This window comes from Hippopotamus amphibius, chromosome 8, assembly GCF_030028045.1.
Source record: "Hippopotamus amphibius kiboko isolate mHipAmp2 chromosome 8, mHipAmp2.hap2, whole genome shotgun sequence".
NCBI classification, from domain to species: Eukaryota; Metazoa; Chordata; class Mammalia; order Artiodactyla; family Hippopotamidae; genus Hippopotamus; species Hippopotamus amphibius.
Window position 1 is genome coordinate 61124232 of NC_080193.1, and position 20363 is coordinate 61144594.

General features: G+C 38.5%; 1 protein-coding gene across 1 annotated transcript in view; it reads left to right on the top strand.

Annotated features, from left to right (window-relative positions):
- Positions 1 to 17959, top strand: part of ARHGAP15 (Rho GTPase activating protein 15) — a 652966-nt gene extending 635007 nt beyond the window's left edge. Inside the window, exon 14 of the mRNA XM_057745533.1 lies at positions 17611 to 17959. Coding sequence (XP_057601516.1) covers positions 17611 to 17794 — 184 coding nt within the window. The 3' untranslated portion in view covers positions 17795 to 17959. The remainder of the gene's footprint in view (positions 1 to 17610) is intronic.
- The last annotated feature ends 2404 nt before the right edge of the window (positions 17960 to 20363 follow it).

Consider the following 20363-nt stretch of genomic DNA (forward strand, 5'->3'; position numbering starts at 1 on the left):
TATATATATATATAAGATACTATTACAACCACTTAAATTTTAGGTTTTCCTTATTCTGCAGTTGAGGACTATGCTTACCATGTGTTTCCAAGCTTGTCAACTTTCCTTACAAATCATTTTAAATTTCAGGAAGAAAAGAGTTTAAACTTTTTTTTAAGCATTAAATTGTTCAACAGGGAGATTAGAACTCCTCCAGCCCAACTGTCTGATTTTCCAAAAGAGGAAACTGAGGCTGAGGAAAGCTTAGTGAATCCCCAAAGTCCTACATGCAATAAAAAGTGGAGCCAGGGGAGGAAACTGGCCTTTCTGTTTCTTTGTACACATTGATCTTCTACCCAGTCATTAAAATTCTGTGCATTTATGAGACTAAAGCTTCCTCACTGAATCACCTTTTTCTCCAGGTTCCTATGCTGTGCTGGGTCAGTAGGCCTCTTGGATGTCTACACAATTCCCTAGGTCAGTGAGTTGGATTCTTTCTCATTTGGATGATGTAGACATTTCTGTAAGGAAGCAAGACTTCTTAACACAAACCTCATAGCTCCTGCATTCTATTTTTGACACCTTAACCTAAAGTAATTTCACACTACCTCATCAAACCTTTGAAAACGGAGCATCCAAGGATGATATTTTGCACTTACTGAATTCTCTTTTCCAAAAAAAAATACCTCTAAATGTTACATTAGATTGCTGTATTTCCAAATTCTACTCCCCAGTCATCCTCTGTAATTTTTTTCAAAAGAAGTAAAAAGAGAAGACGGGAAAGGAAAAAGGGAAAGAGGATTGACATAGCAAAGGACTTGAGGTCTTTGCTGGTGATCTTGACTTCCCTCCTGGACTTTAAGAGGAAGCCACTAACAAGAGTAGCTGCGGACAGCTTTGCTTTGACTGTAGATAGAAAAGTATAAGGGAGTACCTCGTTTTTGTTCAGTTCAGCTCACTTTCTGCTGGAGCAAAACACATCTGGGTGAGGAAAAATGTAACCTGCCAGTGACCTATAAAGCAAAATCTATTTGTAATAACAGGAAGGTATAGCATACCCAAATTTCCTACTGCAGTGAAAATAAGAGTAAAGTAGAAGGTAACACACCACCTAAACTCAAAGATTTTGCAGTCTAATGCACATATGTGCATGAAATAACTTAGAGATAAAAATAAAACATGTCAACAACAATGTAATACAATCTGAATGTTTAAATGCCAAGAAAGCAAATAACGAAGTGATCAGAATACAGTTCTTAAAGGCTTCCTCGTGGAGACAGGCTTAAATATGGTTTTGGATATGGTGACTGACATACAGTGCAAAGCCATTCAAATGTGTGTGGCCATAAGGGTAGACAAGCAGGGAAACGGACCTCTGGACCCTGAATTAATGCAATCTGCTTTTGTTATCTTTTTTTTTTTTACTTTTTTTTAATTAGTAGATTTTACTTTTTCAGAACAGATTTGGTTTGCAGAAAACTGAGCAGAAAGAACAGAGTTTTCATATACTCTCTACCCCCACCTCCCACCCTCACCCCACCCCCCCCCCACCAAACACACACACACAGAATCTCCCCTAATATTAATATCTTGCATTAGTGTGGTACATTTGTTGCAATTGATGAGCCAACATCGATACATTATTATTAACTAAAGTCCATGGTTTACATTAAGGTTCACTCTTAATGTTGTATATTATGGAGATTTTGACAAATATATAATAACATATCCACCACTATAGTATCATACAGAATAGTTCTACTGCCCTAAAAATCCTCTGTGCTCTGCCCAGTCATTTCTCCCTCTCCCCTAACTCCTGGCAGTCGCTCATCTTTCATTATCTCCAGAGCTTTGCCTTTTCCAGAATGTCAGATACTTGAAATCATGCAGGCTTTTCAGACTGGCCTCTTACACTTAGTAACATACATTCAAAATTCTTCCATATCTTTTCGTGGTTTGATAGCTCATTACTTTTTCTCGCCAAATAATATTCTATTATCCCACAGTGCAGACATCCCACAGTTTGTTTATCCATTGAGCCATTGAAGGACATTCATAATCTTTTTAAATTTAAAAACAAAGGTTTTCTTTTTTTAACTTAAGTTTTTTAACCAGTGCATTATTCAGGCAGGAAATTCAGTTCTCAGAACCCATATTCTTTTCACCTTGAGAATTCTCTGTCTAGGGGAGTATGTTGTCATTTTCTACAACATGATAGTAGTTAATCATTTCTCTCCTTATACTTGTGAGTCATAGACCACGTCACCCTTTTGCTTTCCTTCTTCGGTAATGTGCAAGCAAAGCATTTTAAAGCATATAACCAAAAGAAAAGAGTTATGAAATTAAGTTCTGGATTTTTAAGTTGAACATGGTTATTATCAAACATCAATTGGAGGTTATGTCTTTTCCTTCCCTCTAGAACTACAAGGTTGTTTTGTCTTCACAGTGAATCAGAATTTACATCTAAATTCGAAATTATGGCTTTTTCTCTCTCTTCTTTAGTCACAGTGTTTATATCCGAAGAAACAATTTTATGACTTTTTCAAAAGTGACATTCTAGGCTGTTGTTGATTCTCTCAATGGAGCCAAATGTCACCTGGCACACCTGCGTCTTTCTTTTTGACACCAAATAACATTGATAACCAAACTACTCTAGTAATAATAATTTTAAAAGCCTCCCCCACCTGCCATTTGAAGGCAATTTTCAATGAAAGCCAACTACTTGGCTCCATAATTGTGTGTACATTGTTGATTTTAAGACAGCACACAGGAGGCCTTGCCAGAAAAATTTAAAAGTTCAAGCAGAAAAAACAATCACGATGTCTTTCTGTCATTCGCTGCTTGTATTTGTTTCCTTAAAATGCACAGCTAAATGCTCTCTACGTACAGATATCACTTGGTAGGCGAGGTGTATCTTATTACTGGATTATTTTCCAGTACATTTGGCATAGTTAAGGTAAAGTGTATTAACTTTCTCTCAAAATAAATATGAAAACAGAGTTGTAGCGGTCGTGAATGCTTCAACCATTGTCAGGAAGTTAAGAACTGACAGGAGGTCCAAATCATCAACTCTGCCTGCTGCATATACTGTAGTTTTCCCCTGGGATATCTGGTCTAATCCTACAGTGTATCTGACTGGCATGAATGTAGAATTACTTTCAATAAAGATTTTATTTCAAGCTTGGATGATTTCCCCCAAAACATCTTGTCACTAAGGCAAAGTATATCATAGAATATCTGATTTTTTTTTTCCCTCCAAGTCAGCTTTTGAGGGCGGAAAATACACATCTCAACTCAAGTACTCAACTCAGGTCGATTCGCTGTAAAAATCACATTTTAACATATCTAGACTGATTAAAGATTTGCTACATTAAAGAAATCAAGGAGCTGTCAAAGGGAGCTTCCCCTAAAGTGTGCAAATGTAAAGAATAAGTAACACATTTGCTCATCTGCAATTTGCACTCCCCCTGCAGTAAACTCCACTCGAAGAGCAGGCAGGACGGATGACTCCACGAGCTAACACCCAGCTTCTAGAATATTTGTCTTTTTGCTAGTAAGGGACATTTAAAGGTCACATCTTCCAATAAGTATGAGATTGTTTCCAGGCTGTATGAGAAATATGAATGGCATGGTCATGATCACATTAAAACGATCTTCATTTCTCTATTTATTCTTCTCTGTCTTTATCCTGTTCTCTTCCTTCATGATGCCAGATTAAGTCAACATGTCAAGATACAGGAACAGTCAGTAGCAGTACACTACTCTATTTTGAATTCGCTGAAATGTTTCACTTTGTGCTTGCTTACATTATTTCAGCTTTGGTGTCACTTTGTTTAATTTATGCTTGGCTCATATACACTTAAAAATATCTTAGGTTACCTATAGTCTCAACCCTTACTCACTAAAAGCACACAAATCACATGGTTTAGTTCTAATGGGATGGGGTAGTTATTTGAATACTTAATAATTGTAGCACATTATATTTATACAATGTTTTAAACTCAAAATCCCTCTTATCTCTATTATTATATTTTATGACTAACATATAATATTATGATAAAATGCGTGTGCAAGAATGAAAACTCAGCATGGATAACAGCAGATGAAACTTGAGAGAGACACGAAAAGGTCTAAATTTGAGACATAACAGGTGATTACAGACGTGTGTGCTGAACAATAGACTCATAAGTTACCCCAGCGTCCTTATGTACAAGGACAGATGCAGAAACTGGCACAATTGATTTCTCCATCACACTGCAGATTATAAATTCATGTGTGTAAAAGTAAAACAAATACTCTGTATCTTTAAGCCAAGTGTTATACACATTTTGAGGGGGTTTGCATTTCTGCAGATACATCAAACATTTTACCTAAAATAGAATTTGATGGTCAGATTTTAGATGACCAAGAAGAATGGTGTCATTAACTTCAACCATCCATAGTATAAACCAGAAAAAAATTACATATTATTCTAAACTTTTCTCACCAGTTTTGTTCAAACTGGGTACACGTTAGAAACTCAGTCAGATAATTCATGGGAAGGAAAGGCCTCTAACTGGCACAGTTACAGGCCTCCAACTAGCTCTCAAGAAATACTATCTCTGTTCATCTCTGCCTTCATGTTCTCATCATCTAGGAGTGGGTATGAAACGCGGGTGTGCAAGAAATGTAAATATTGTGCCAAAATTGAAACTAATTCCCCCTTTGAGACCTATTCTTCTAAATGATTTAAATTTAATCTATTCAGAGTGTCTTCTAGACACTTCTAGACATTTGGGCTACGTGTGGCCAAAGCACTTGGTGGAGGGCACCATTTATACAGTACTTCCATAAGTATTTATTGAGCACCTAGCCCTATGAGCCAAACGCTAATCTGGGTCTAGGAATATAACACTAAACAAAACAGATAAAGCCCTGGTCCAGGAGATGTTTACATTCTCTTGCAGAAAGGTAATAAAGCAGGTAAGCAGGGCGGAGAGTATCTGGCTTTTGTCACCTGTCCTGGATGGTCTTCATTTCCTTCTGGTTTTCTGTCATCATCCCCCACCTCCAACGCCAAGTCTGGGTGTCAGTCACTGGTCGGACAGATGCTGTGAAGGTATCTTATGCCATCTTTGCGTAGATACTCCATGCGGTAGTTTGTATTTTACTATTCCTGATACATTGAATAATGAAGAACTCTGGAATTTTGTGATAACCTTAGGTTTCCCCCAAGAAGGGGACTGTGGGTCTGTCTGACCTTAGACAAACCTTCTAACAGCCTGTCTCCCCAGGGAAGGGGGTTAGGAAGGGCTCCAGATTAGGCCGCATTCATGGGACCTCACCGAAGTCTCAGCTCTCTTCTCCTTAACTCTCCTTCCCTCAATCCAAAGAAACCTTTCTCTTGCCTGGCAGCAGGGTGGCCTGGCTCTTCAACTACTTCCCAATCTACTGGCTAGGCCATGGCTGCATCGCTGAGTTCAGGGTACTTAGGCCCAGTCCTTTGCAATTCAAATGCCCTAGCTTACAAAAACCCAAAGCACTTTCTCTGCTTTTCTGTCGTACCATCCCTCCACTGAGGACAAAATACTGCTGATCAAATCTTGGAGAAAAGAAAGAGGTAGAAAGAAGGGTGGGGAAGAAACCTCAGTTATTATATATTATCCCACCTCATCTCTAATGATAGTGTGACTTTCCCAGAATGTTCATTCTTTCGTCATTAATCTGCAAGCCCAAACCAAACCACACTGTAAATGTCATTCACTTTGCCATCCAGGACGGGAATCTGGAACATCTCTGAATGCCTCCTGATGGGGAACTCATGTTCTTTTTATGTAGAATATTTAATAACCTTGATAGATATTCCCCTATTTTTCTAGTATATATTTGGAAAAATCTACACCAAAATTAATAATAGTAATCTCTAAGTGACAGAGTTATGAGGGATTTTTATTTTCTATTTTGACTTGTCTACATTTTCTAAATTTTCTATAATAAATGTGAATCTTTTGAAGCAGCCTAGTCTATTTTCACAACTCTAATACTTCATACGGAGGTGAAGTCGGTCTCTGGGCCAATTCCAGGAACTGGGTTTACTAGAGGAAAGTAGAGTTTTTCTTCCATATCATGGCTTTTTGCATTGTCATCACAGCTTCCCTAACTGTTCTTTTTTCTAAACCAAACCCCGTCAGTCCCTGCCCTCTATCGCTGAGGAGGCTGTCACCCTGCTGTACACATTCACCTTGGAGCCTCTACTTGTACAGCCTCTCTCTCCAAGTCACGTCACTGTGAAAAGTGTCTGAAATTTTTTCTCCTCAGAAAGTAAAATTAAGTGTGGACAATTGAATGCTATTACCCAAACTACAACTGATTCTCTTTCAGCTCTTCTGGGACCTTTTAAACAAGGAGACAATCTTCTAGAAAACTGTTGAATATTTGGTGTAGATGCCCTTGGTGGGACGTGAACTAGCTGTTCTCTTCACCCAGGTGGAAAAAAAAAGAGAGAGAGAGGATGATGAGTTCTGACTTTGCATACTGATAGTATTCCTTTTAGTTTTATCTACCACCACAAGACAAATATCTAAGTTCTGTGTTTTCCACTGATGTCCTGTACTTAGGTGCCTTGTTCTACTCGGCCTAATTCGGACCCGCGCACAGCCCCCAGTGTCCTGTATAAAATGTTACTAGCACATACTAGTGTCTGAACTGCCTTATTGGACAAATTCCAAGTAGAGAATAATAAAGAGTCTTACACATTTCTTTTCTTTTCTTTTCTAAAAAGACTCCCAACATGTAATGTGTTTCCTAGCCTTCCTCCCTTAAATCCAGGGCAGTGTCTCCCCAGGATGGTGATATTATCCGTGGCTGTTGGTAGATCAACAGAGCTCAGGGAATAAAAATTAAGACTTCTCTTGCTGCTGACATGGTCAAATGGGAAAGGCTAAAACCGTTTTAACGCTTAAGAGACAACACCTAAGGGAAACCATCGCTGAAATCCTCAGTCTATCTCACCAATGGTGCATTTCCTTTCGCAGTAAGAAGTGAATGCTCGCAGAAGGTTAAAATACTGCATGAATCTGGAGAAAAAGACAGTGTGTATTAATCTGGTTTTTCTTCCATCTGAACACCTTTCTCATCTCTATAAATATATCCTTGGATGTGAATTAGGTGACTTAAGAAATCAAAATATGTCACCCAAGACTTGTACCTACTTTCTGACTCACTTCCCTTCTATGTCTACCTCAGGCCTCCTCATTAGGAAACCCCTTGATTTCAAACCCAACATTCCTGAATCTTAGTTATTTGTGGAAAGGATATCTCTCTCCCAGAGTAATAAAGGTCTGCATCTTCATCTAGGCTCTGCGGCCACTTAACTATATGACTTTGATCAAATTATTCAGTCTTTCTCAGTCTCACTTTGTGCATTTGAAAAAAGCATCTGAAAATTTTTCTTCACATCTGATAAAGAAAAACGGGAATATTTCTATTGTATATTAAAGTTACAGTGGTTTAAACAGGAAAGTCCTAGTTCAGAATACACACAGAGATCATCAACAGAGTAAAAAATACCAGGTGTGTGTCTCTCCTGAGTTGTAGGAAACGTAGCACCACAAAAGCAGTGGAGCATGGTGACTTAGTCTTCAAATGTTGTTGGGGGAGTCAGCTAGCTTTTGGAGAAAACTAAATTCACCATCGCATTTCATACACTACAATATATTGAGATGAATTAGAGGATATGAAAATGAAATCATTTTTAAATACTAGAAAAAACTATTGATACTTGATTTATTTAAATGGATGAATTTTATAATAACAAAAACTGATAGAAGTTCTGAAAGAAATAGTGCTAGATATGACGACAAAATTTAAATAAACAAAATTAAGAAAAAACAGACTTGGGAGAATATAAGGACAGCAAAAGTAATGAAGTATTATGCATCTTCATACATAAAAGACTCACAAATCTGTATTTACAAGGATATTCATTGTAGCATTGTCGGCAGTAGCAAAAAATTAGAAGCAATCTAACAGCCCATCAGCAGGGGAATGGTTAAATAAATTATTTCCATACTATGAAATGTAACATTTTTTAAAGGATGAGGTATTTTTATATGTACTGACTTGGAAAGATGCCCATGATATATAGTTAAGGGGGGAGAAAAGCAAATTGTAGCATATTATGTATTTTTATCTCCTTTTTTAAAAAGAAAAATATATATAAAGAGAGGTAGATGGATAGATACATAGAAAAGGAACACCCATCTGTTAATTATAGCTATCATAAAGGAATTTGACTAGGAAATCAGAGAGAATATTACCCTTTTATTCTACATACTCCTGATTAGCACACTTTTTAAAGACTATGTATTAGTTTTGTTATACAAAAAAATTAAACGGATTAAACAAACGAAATGATATGCTCTCAATAGGAAAAAGGCAGGGGTCACGAACAACCACTCACAGAAGAGAAAATCTACATGGCTGTTCTTTCTTTAACTTCTTCCCCATTTCCTAAATTCAAAGAATCCTAAGTTCAAACGGTGACAGATCATTTTCCACCTATCAAGTTAGCAATTATTTTAAAAAGAATAAAACCAAATGAAAATAATGCTAACAGGGCTACAGGTTGTCATGTTACATATCCTACGTTATCATATTTTAACAAAAGAAAACCCGTAACTTAATGACCTAGCATGCGTTCTCAAAGTGTGGTCCCCAGATAAGTTGTATCATCCCTAGGAACTTGGCACAAATGCATGTTCTCAAGTCCCTCCCCAGAGTTGCTGAACCAGAAATCTGAAGATGCAGCTCAGCCATTTGTGTTTCAGTATGGCTTCCAAATTATTCTCATAAATAGTAAAGTTTCAGAACCATTGATCTCATTGTTACATTTCTACTATTTTACCCTAAAGCTGGATTTCTCAACAGCAGCACTACTGACATTTGGGGCTGGATAAATTCTTTGTTTGGGGGACTGTCCTGTGCATTGTGGAATGTGCAGCAGCATCCTTTGCCTCCCCCCACTAGCTGCCATAGCATTCAACTCCCCCATCCCACCCAGTCATGACATCTTTTAATGTCTCCAGACATTGCAAATGCCTCATGGGGGAGGTGGGGGAAGGGAGTTGCCCTGTTTGGAAACCATTGCCTAAAGAAATACTCCAAAATGTGGAGAAAGTGTACACCAAAAGATTTTTTTAGTACATCAATTTTATTTATACTAAGAAATTATAGGGTACAGCACATTCTGTCCCTGTATGAGTAAAAAATACATATGACATATAAAACATGGGAATTGCTCATGGTAGAAGTGAAAGTGCTGGATACGAAAGTAAAAAATGGAAGTGAAAAATGCTGGATACGAAATTATATAAAAAGTGTTTTCTTGAATATGTATGTAAATAAATTATTTATACATTTATATTAAATGCTGACAATGTCATTCTCTTGCTCAAAACCCAAGGATAAATTCCCATCACTGTTAGAATTAAGTCTTAAATCCTTACCAAGACCCATAAGTCCCCCTGCAACATCGGTCTTTTTTCCCCTCACTCCGCAGCCTTCAGCCACACTCTCCTCTTCTTTATTCCTAGAACCACCCAGCACAACCTCACCACTAGGACTTTCTAGCTACTTTTTCCTGCCTGGAGTTTTCCTTCCCTTGGTGTGTGCACATAAGCCAGTATCTGCCCAAGTGTCCCTTCCTTAGAAAGAGCTTCTGAGCACCTTGTCGGCTATGTATAGCACTTTCCACCTCTCTCTGCACAGTAGAATAATCTGCGAGCTATATTATCTACAGCCAGGCAGGCTCCACTCATTCTTAGTAAAGAAGAATCCCTGGGGATGAATTCTAGTCCATCAGGAAATTTTAAAAGGCTCCTAGGGTCAGTGGAAGAACTACCACATCTCTTAGTTTTTCCTGAAGTACCTCAGTGCCTGAAATCACACTGTATATTGATTAGGGTATTGTTTATTGTCTGGTTCCCCACTAGATTATAAGCTGCAAATGGGCAGGGATTTTGTCTGCTTTACCCACTGCACCATCCTCAACATACAAAACAGCATCCAGCACCTAGCAGGTGTTGAGTAATAGCAGGTCTATTGAGTAATAGATTTTTATGAATGAATAATGATTACCTTGAGTTACTGTTTACAGTTACTGGTGGGGTTTTTTCTTTCTTTATTATACTTATCTAAACTTTTCAAATTCTCTCTAATAGAATGTATTATTTATAATCAGAACGAGAAATTACAGCTGATTTTTAAGTCTGCCTTTGAAAATCATGATATAATTGAAGTACAGTGATTAGCATGTAATAGATATTCAACAAATAGTAACTACTGTTAGTGTTCCTTTTTGATATTATCTACTACATAAGTGCTTTGAATATGAGATCCCATTTTATCTATGGTTGCTGTCACCTTATAGAATACATATTCCAATGAGAAATAAGCCATTTTGAAGTCTATGGACTAGTCTTTTTTTTTTTTTTTTTTTGTCACTCCTATCTTATTGTTCTGAATATTGCTTTAAAGATACATTAGTCTCTCCCTGTACTGACCAATCAATATAAATATGAAACAAGTGAATAATTGAAAATGTTTCAATCTTTTGCAATGAAATCAATGCAAAGAGGGTACTCAACAAGTGCAAAGAATAAGGCCGTGTTAGCTGCGGATGTGCAGCTGCCACACAAAGTACCTTGTCCACAGTGTGCTTTGAAAGAATTACATACACATAGCTTTAAAGATCATTTAAAAGCAAAAATGTCAGAAGATAGCAGTAATTCCCTTTTAGGAGGATAATTCTTTGAATGCTCTTCTGCTTTTGCAATATTCAAAAAATTTTCTAACGTACAGCCATGACTTTAAGGGAAAAAGGAGAATTCCTGCTAAGTCCTCAATCTCCTAAAAAAAGGGGGGGGGGGGCAGTGTAGACAGCAGTCTCGTTTGTGCAAATTGAGAGTAGGCAAGCATATGGTTAGCATGGATCCTCCCCAAAGCAGTTACAGCACATAGGAAACATAAGTTGAGCACATTGAAAATGTATTCTATTTTTAACAGCCTCTCTTCACTGAAGTGGTCAAAGTCACAATTAACATTTCACATACCGTGGATGAGCTGTATTTTGCAAGCCAGGTGTGACCTGATGGGAAAAGTACATTTACTCCCGCACTCTCCCCATTCAAGTTAAACCATCCTAAAGTTACGTGTGTTGGAAAATCACAGCAATCCAGAGATAGGGAAGTGAATACTTTTAATACACCTCCAATAACTTGAGGCTTGTCCTGCAGGCAATTATGTGGCTTTCTACTTCCTTTGCAAAAGTCACTATGGTAACAGCAAAGCACAAACTTAAAAGACAAGTTTGCATCCTTATATCTGTTTGGAGCTGGACTATTTATTAAATGCCTTGGTCTTCTTAATTCAGCGTTAATTTTGAGTTTTATAGTAAATCTCTCTTTCAGTTTGAATCATTTGGCTATGATTTTAAGCAGCTAAGAAATTTCTTTGAGTTAGCAATTCAGCTCACTTTTGGAAAAACTTACCCAGCATAAGGCTGTGAGGATTTTTGTGTCTGGGGTCCAACATCTGTAGCTCTGGGTTATAGGTTGTTTCTAAAATAATCTAAAATTGATACATCATTGCTCCTTCCATTCGAACCCAACAGAAAGCAGCTCTGGCATTTCTTCTCCTTTTTATTCGGTAAACTGTATATCACCTTTTTAAGCTCTTGCCAGAAAAATGAATTCTTACCCACTTCAAGATTTTATAAATTTAAATTTTACTTAGCAGTATGAAAGTTTCTTTTAGAATGAATATATATCAAGTGCTATTTTGTGAACAAATTCATAAAATCATAATTATTTTTGTCAGGCTATCTTAAACCAAGCAGTATTCATAAATAGCCTTTTTCAAAAGACTTGCAGTTTGGGGTCTTTTTCCTGTTAGTCAGGCATTCACAGGCACTAAACTCGGAGCTCTTCATGCTGTTTCAGATCAGGTATCTTTGCTGCAAGGATTTCTTGGGAGTAAACTAGTGGTGAGTAAACAAACATGTAGAAGAATTTCCAAATGTTGATCTAATATCTAAATCTCAGATCTTTTTTTTGCACCTTCCTACCATCCATCAGTTTACTGTATGGAAACCTCTCAACCATGTCTCTGCTCTCACCTTTCTCATTCAGGTGTGGTCTTTTGCCTTTTGGCCTTTGTTTTTTGACCTCCTAAAAAGGGATTTTCTTTCATTTCTTTGCTGAAAACAGGTTAAATTGTAGCTCAGAATTTACAACACTGTCATGGAGTTGAAGGCCAGATGAAATCTAAGCCCTGCCAGAGGGGTGGAACTTGCCAGAAATGACCACAATCTGACCTCTATGAGTTAGCTGCTATGGAGGGTAAAATCCATAATGTTTCAGACTTCATAGATCCCTAGTAAAGCACACTGGGGTAACATTTCTTAATATGTGCTCCTTGTTGTCACTCAAGAAGGAGGGTCCACAATGTTCAAGTAAGTTAGGGGACACATGAGTTACACAAAGATGAACACAGTTAGTTTCCTGCAGGACTTGTCAGAGCCTTTATTGTGCTATTGTGCATTGTAAACTTGTGAGAAAGAAAAATGGCATATAATTTTCTCCAAAACTTTTCTTACTCCAGACTGCTATTTTTGTGAAGTATGTCACAGAGATGGTATTTTACAGAACTCACTTTAGTGAAAGCTGTCCTGGAAGTACTGCCAAACCCATAGTAAAAATGTATTTGGTTTCTGAATCAGATCCTCCCCTCCAATAATACAGCTCAACTGCATTTTAAGCTACTGGAAGTACAACTTACTGTTTTTGAGACTTTTCCATCTTAGATACTAGATTGCATTTTTTTTCCGTGCAGGGCTTTTATTTCTTTCAATAGCCTATATTTCTCCTCTACATATGTTTTACTAGTTGAAGCCTTCAGAAATAATGGCACTTGCAATGCCCAGCTAGTCCCCACAGTGAGAGTGGAAATTGTGATATCCATTGATCTGAGGTAAAAAAATTTGAGATGTGAATAATTTTGTAGCATAGTATTCTAGCTATATTTCGAAACTGTGGTTGACTACTTATGTAGTCCTAAATCAACCACTTAACTATTTGTAAGTCTGTTGAGGTAGAGAGTAGGTAAGTTCACACTTGAATAATGAAGTCTATAACAGCATGAATACATTTTCCAGACATCCCCAGTTTGGGAGCCTTCTTTGCTAGAAATATCTATCACCACTCTCTGCTCTAAGGGGTTTAAGCTAATGTGAATGCTGATGTGACAATGTTTTTGCCTATCTACATGAATCATATAGTTGAGTAGTTGGTGACTTCAACCCAAAAATAGTCTTCACCCTCAGCATCTTTTCTAACCTAAAGATTGATTGATTTCTCAATATACCAACTACCGGTTGGTTGATATTCAGAACATAAATTGCCAGTGAAATACACAAACACACACACACACACACACACACACACACACACTGTGTGCACAAGCACATTTTATAACGGAATAGGAGAGATAGCATGCATTCTATATAATACACATCCACATTTTCCTAACATTCTTTCTTAACTACATTTGATTTCTCTAAAAGTTATTGCAAGTAACTTAATTTTCCCAACTTAGGAAAAAATTCCACGCTGCTAAGAAAATTTAACCTGCAGTAATGCAAATATAACAAGAATACAGAACTATATGTTATTTGATAAAAATATACTTGTAACAAGATTACTTGAAAGCACCCATGAGTTAAAACTGGTTTTATTAAAATCACCTGGAGAGTGTGCAGAGACATGGACACAAATAACACAGGTTGAGATGGCATGAATGTTCCACATTTACACATGAAGAGCACAAAGTGAACACTTGTCCATGGGAAATTTAGGAAACTGATGAATTGGCAGAAATCCATTACAGGAGTCCTCTCCCATGACCCACTGGCCAAGAGAGAGACACCTTTCCCTGAGGGGGCTCTGACAAGCCCACTAGCCTCCTACTCTTCACTCCATAAAACCCAGCCTTGGTTTCCTTCTCCAGATCTGGCCCTGCTCTGGATTCTCAGACCAGACCTTTTGCTGAGCAGGAAAAGTATAAAGAACACCGGGAAAATTGTAATCTAACATGCACCCGAATCTTTATAGCAGCACTATTTACAATGCCAGGACATGGAAAGAACCTAAATGTCCATTGACAGAGGAATGGATAAAGAAGATGTGGTACATATATACAATGGAATATTATTCAGCCATGAAAAGGAATGGCATTGGGTCATTTGTAGAGACATGGATGGACCCAGAGAGTGTCATACAGAGTGAAGTAAATAAGAAAGAGGAAAGCAAATATTGTATAATAACACACATACGTGAAATCTAGAAAAATGATTTAGATGATCTTATTTGCAAAGCAGAAATAGAGACACAGACGTAGGGAACAAATGTATGGATACCAAGGGGGAAATGGGTGGGGTGGGAGGCATTGGGAGACAGGGGTTGACATGTATACATTATTGATACCATGAATAAAATGGACCTAATTAGTGGGAGCATTATATATATAGCACAGGGAGCTCTTCCCTAATGAGGGAAGTCCAAAAGGGAGGGGACTTTGTATGTGTGTGGCTGATTGATTTTGTTGTGCAGTGGAGGCTAATACAGCATTGTAAAGCAACCATACTCCAATAAAGGTTTAAAAAAAATAATAATAATCTAGTCCCATTTCAGCCTTTCTTTTTCTCCCCTCACAGCTCGAGTCCCACTGGCTATATCTTTCTGGCATGCCCTGGAGAGCCGAGTTACCCCTTCAGTCACCCCGTTTCCTCCAGATACCACAGACCTCTTCCAGCTTCTGCCCCTATAACCGGCCCCTCCAATAATCAGCTCTTAGACCTCCTTGATTTCTCGCCTCACCTTTGTAAAGAATTGATGCAATTCTGGCTTCCAGCTACCCCAAATCTCAGTGTCTTGCTATCACCTGAAATTATAGCCATTATTAGCTAGGAAACTATATCTCCCATTGTCAGTCTGTCCTTAGGTCATCCCTTTCCTCTTTCAGCCTCCCTGGACTCCAGGTCCTGATGTTCTTCTTCTACCCTATTGGTCCTATATCAGTCATTCACCTTCATACTTTCAATAGTCTCTTACTTATAATTCTACCTTCTTCATGCCCTATGACCTCTGAGCCCTGTTCTCTGCTAGATAATTCTTATCAGCTTAAACCTTTGCTACCCGTGGGTAATGTTGTTAAAGCAACTTTTACCTAACAGATAACTCAATTAACTGATCAGTTCTCTCTCTCCATATTTGTTTAACAAATTTTTAAATTATTATTGTGGCAGAGTCAGTGAAGGAGTTAGTATCGCAAAAAGGTATGACTTTAAATCCAAAAGAGAAAAAATGTTTTCCTTCACTGTGAATCTTACTAGTACTAGTGATTTTTATAATCAAGAGGTCTGGGAGAGGCTCAAGAGAGACTTTTAAGCCAAGGTAAATAGCTATGTTAAAGGGAAGCAAAGCGCCCCTCGTTTGCCCTACTCCAGGTTAGGAGAGTGTTTTAAGATCATTCTACAGACTTCTGGTAAATGTAGTAGCAAAGTGGCACAGTTTCTTATATTCCAAAGGAAACTCTACACGTGAAGTCTCCGATAACTCACTGATACTTTAAAATGTGAGGATCCCTTCCAGAAATGTCGTCATGCCAACATTACTCACAGGTACAAAGGCTTTCCATGTAAAGGAGAAGAACAGTGAAAATGGGAGGCAGAATATCTTTGTCTATTTATTTAGTCCAAGTGTAAGAGTCGTTTTGCCCACAATAAATCCATTGTAACCAGGCTGTCGATCACAATGCTACAGCGAGGAGTGAAAATCCAGACCCTCTTAGGAAGGATGTGTAACCATGTGGAGGATGGCAGAGGGACAAGTCAGCCCGGTTGTGAAGCACAGGGGCCATGACACACCGCAGGGCAAGGATGTTTCCACGGGTGCTGCAACTGCCTGCCTGGGTTTGAGCCTCACCTCTGTGATATCGGGCTCTTCACCACTCTTGGCCTTCCTAGTCTCATTTGTAAAAAAGGGCTTAATAATAGATACTACCTCATGGGATTGTTATGAGGATTAAATGAGACATAAAATTGCTTCGAATAAAACCATCTAGACTGCATTTTAAAAATTGAAAGTAAATAATAAATAAAATAAAATTGCCTAGAATAATGCTTGATTATTACCAATATTGATCAGGTCAAGGACATCGTGCTAACCAGGAACCTGTGCTGTGGGGAGTCATAAATTGAAGTCTTTGGCCCTTCTCAGTCTCTTTCGGGAAAGAGAAGGCATGGCCTCACAGAAATGGTACTTCCGAGATCTGGGTTTGTGGAGGGATGGAAAGAGAGCAAGTCTTCCTTCCTCCTGCCTTCTCTGAGTGGGGACTAGGTAGGCCCACACAGGCCAAACACAGAGTCCTCTTACACCCAACCAGTTCTCCAGGGCTCCCATAGGCTCTGCAACCGGAGACCCCACTGCCTCGCAATGAAACGTTCCTTTGCCTCACTTTATTCTCTGCACTCACGTTTCCCTTGGGTCGAAGTTCTGGAGGAATGCAGGGTGTAGAATTTCTTGGCACCCTGTCCTTCCATATGCTCTCCCTGTTTCCCTAACATCACTAAAACCTCACTCTCCCTAATTTTAATATAAGACCAAGGTCATTTCAGTTGTGAGAATAAGCATTATTTTTTTTATCTTAAAGTCTCAGTTTATAGGATGGGACTTTATTTTCTTTTTGAGAGTCCTGTGTTGAAGCAAGCAAGACGCTATCATTAATAAAACCACGTCCTAATGTTTCACTGGTGTTCCAGCTCTCCACAGTCCTACACAAGCAAACATTTCTTTGATTCCAGTGGGACTTTTATCCTGTGCAAATGCTACAAGCTTCTGCATTTTATTGAGATGTGAGTAAACTGAGTAAAAGGGGTGGGGACACTTAGAATATTTTTATACACCTGAATGTCTCAGAACCTACCCTCTCTACAAAACATATTGCAATTAGCATTTGTCAGGAATACTTTCCTCACACTAATCACTAAAAACAATTATTTTTTCAGCCCTTGTGTCTACCTTCCATCATTAATTATGCATATATTATTCTATTTTTTGTGTGTTTGGCTTCTTGTATATTATATGCATGTCTCACCTGTTTCCTCCGTTGACTATAACCACTTCAAAGGTTGAAACTTGTTAACCCTCCACAGTAATCTATGTAATTTTTGCTAGTTTATTCTTTCATTCATTCCACAAACATTTATTGAGCACCCACCATGGCCAGGTACTATGGGAATGGAATCCTTCCCCAAAAGTCATAGGTTCTATTCCCATACAGTAAAGAATAAAGAGTAGAATATTAAATAATGTTGTGGTAGTTGTCGTTTTTCTGAAACCTGCATTTTTTTTTTTTTGCTTGTGCTGCCTTCTCTGTTTTGCCAAAGCCAATCACTGCCCTTAATTTCCTTCTTTAAGTTGAAATTTAAGAAAGAAAAAGAATTCAGGAACACAGAACTATATAATTCAAAAGTAGCCACAATTTTATTCAAGCTCCAATGGATCTTTTTTTTTTTCCCGCTCTCTCTCTCCATAGGATAGTGGCCAAAGCATCCAAGAACCTCATGTCCACCCAAAGCTTAGGGATTGTATTTGGACCCACCCTTCTGCGAGCTAAAAACGAGACGGGGAACATGGCGGTGCACATGGTGTACCAGAACCAGATCGCCGAGCTCATGCTGAGCGAGTACAGTAAGATCTTCGGCTTGCAGGAAGACTGACAGACAAGACGAGTTACTGAGTATGTTCACATCTGTCTCGATGCCTAATATTTTTACATTTCTGTAAACATATTTCTGAAATATTTTTTTCCTTTCAAGCGACAGATGCCTCATTTTGTGAAAACTTAATGACGATTTTGTGTTTAAGTTCCAAACATTTGAATAAAATAGTTGACAATATTTGCCTATATGTGTTCTACATTAACCCCTTCAGTGCTGTGCCTTCCAGCACTTCTAGGCATACATTATGCATGCTCCACACTATAAAATAGTACGCAGGGGACAGGGCATATCCAGAAACAGCCTTAATGCAACTCTCGGGCATTGGATGTGTGGTTGTATGTGTGTAGATGCGTGAATGAGTGTGAGTGTGATTGAGAGTATGGGTGTATGTCCATGCAGGTGAGCCTCTTCACTACCCTGTCTGCCTCAGGCCTGTGCCCGTGGGTACACAGGTAGAACCGAAAGAGGGGAGAAGGCAGAAGTGAATGATTGTTAAATAGAACAAAGGAAATCAGGATCTCAACCAAAATAAACATATTTCCTCTTTCAAGAACATTTTTGTAAGTGTAAATCTAGTCCAGCTATCCTTGGTGCTAGATGCTAAAATTTACAAACACATGTTGAATGGCAATTTTTCTGAAGAAAAATGACAGTTCAAAACATTTGCCATTGGATATGTTTTTTTTTACATATACTATTTGTAGTCCCATAAACATACTGCCTTATAAATTAGAAGCAAAATTAGTGCCCTGCAATTTTGATCTTTATATTATACAGGAATTGGATGACTGCTCATTTTTAATGTTAACATCCATTTTGAATCTTCATCAAACTGTATATCTTCCTTTTCCCTGGCTATGTCATTTTATGTACAATTTTTATTATGCTTCTGAGGATGCTTTATTGGTGAATTATATTAAATCCATCTAGAAAGAACTTTTTTTAAAAGGCTTTTTTTTTTTCATATGCCCTAAGGATTACTTGACTAGACTGGGATTGCTTTATCCATTTGATTGTTAGTTTCAGTTGTCATGGATAAACAAAAAGGTAACTGTCTAGAATATATCAAACTGTTTTATTTTGAAAACTATGTTCTAGCTGAACACATCTCATATCTGGTTTTGAGAAAGTAGTCTGCTGATAAAAATGTAGACTTACGTTTGACAGCTTTTTAATCAAATTCAAACGGAATAAATAAAACTAATCCAGTGTGATAAAGAGTAAGTCTAGTTATCGATTTGTTCATAAAATGAAAAATAAAGCATGTAAATAAAACGCATGAAGCACGGATCCAAGAGCAATAAGGAGCTCAGAGGCCTGGACTGACTGCGGGGATGGGGTACCTGGCGGAGGGAGAGAGGCGACTGGAGACATCGTCAGATGTGCACGCGGCTCCAGCATCCACGGAGCAACCTGAGGAGGGAGAAGTTTCCCTCGCCGCTGGTGAATGTCTTGATTCTGGCCATGGCGCCAGTAGGTCGGCTTATGGCCAGGAACACACGCGACCACAATAAATGCTGAAGTGTGGTTTCATCGAGTGAGACGCATACAAATACCACAAAGCCAAGGAAAGTCACATGAGGCAGAACCCCATGATCTAAAGACGCTGGTAGCAGTGAGCTCACAGACATGCCAGCTTTAAGCTCTTCTTTTTTTCAAAGTTGTGCTTATGCCTTTCGGAAAAACATGGAGACATGAAACAAGACTCTCTGGCATTCAAGTCCTGCTCATTTCCATGACATTCCATAGTCTCAATTTGATCTTCTCCAAGACTCTCATTACTTCTTCTTTAATTATTTTTGAAGCAGGGAGGAATAGGTTTAGTAGTCCCAGTGTTAAAGTCTTATCTCTTCCCATGTCCGTCTTTAAAGTAATTTGGGAGCAATAGCCAAACAGAAGCAGCACTAACAGCCAGAGAGAAGTGGCACTACCTGCTCTGAGCAGGGACTCACAGCCCCTCGCCTCTGCTGCTTTCCAGATTTATAATCTTCAAAAGCAGCAGCTTCTTGATTTCCAATCTGATGGGATTTCGCCTGATTCAAACCGCAGCTGTGTCCTGTCCCTGCCTGCTAAGGGCATTTAGTCAGAGACTGTGTTTCCTCTCTAGGAGAAGACCATTCCAAGTTGCTGAGCCAAAGCCCCCATCACAGGATCTGACTTATACACACTAAAGGCATAAAAAGGGTTACGCCAAAACATCTCAGAGACAGCGACGATGGTCCTATCAACTGTTCGCAGTTTAAAAGCCAAGATTGTAGGTATACTAGGTTGCCTCACTGAGGGGTTAGATTTTATAAAGCTGATCGACATTCTCCATCAAGAAAATATTAAAAGACATGAGCATTTCTTAATTACCCAATTTGAGCCAGGTACAAGTCTAGACGCTACTGATCAAATACAAAGCAAAGCAAATATTAATACGCTCAGCAATTTCACAGTCCAGTAAGGGAGACATTCACTTAAGGGTTAGTTCAATACCAGATCAGGAACTCAGCCATCTTGGTAACTGTGTAGCCCCAGGGTTCAGCACCTCTACAGAGATGCCCAAAAAGTATTTGTCCAGTTG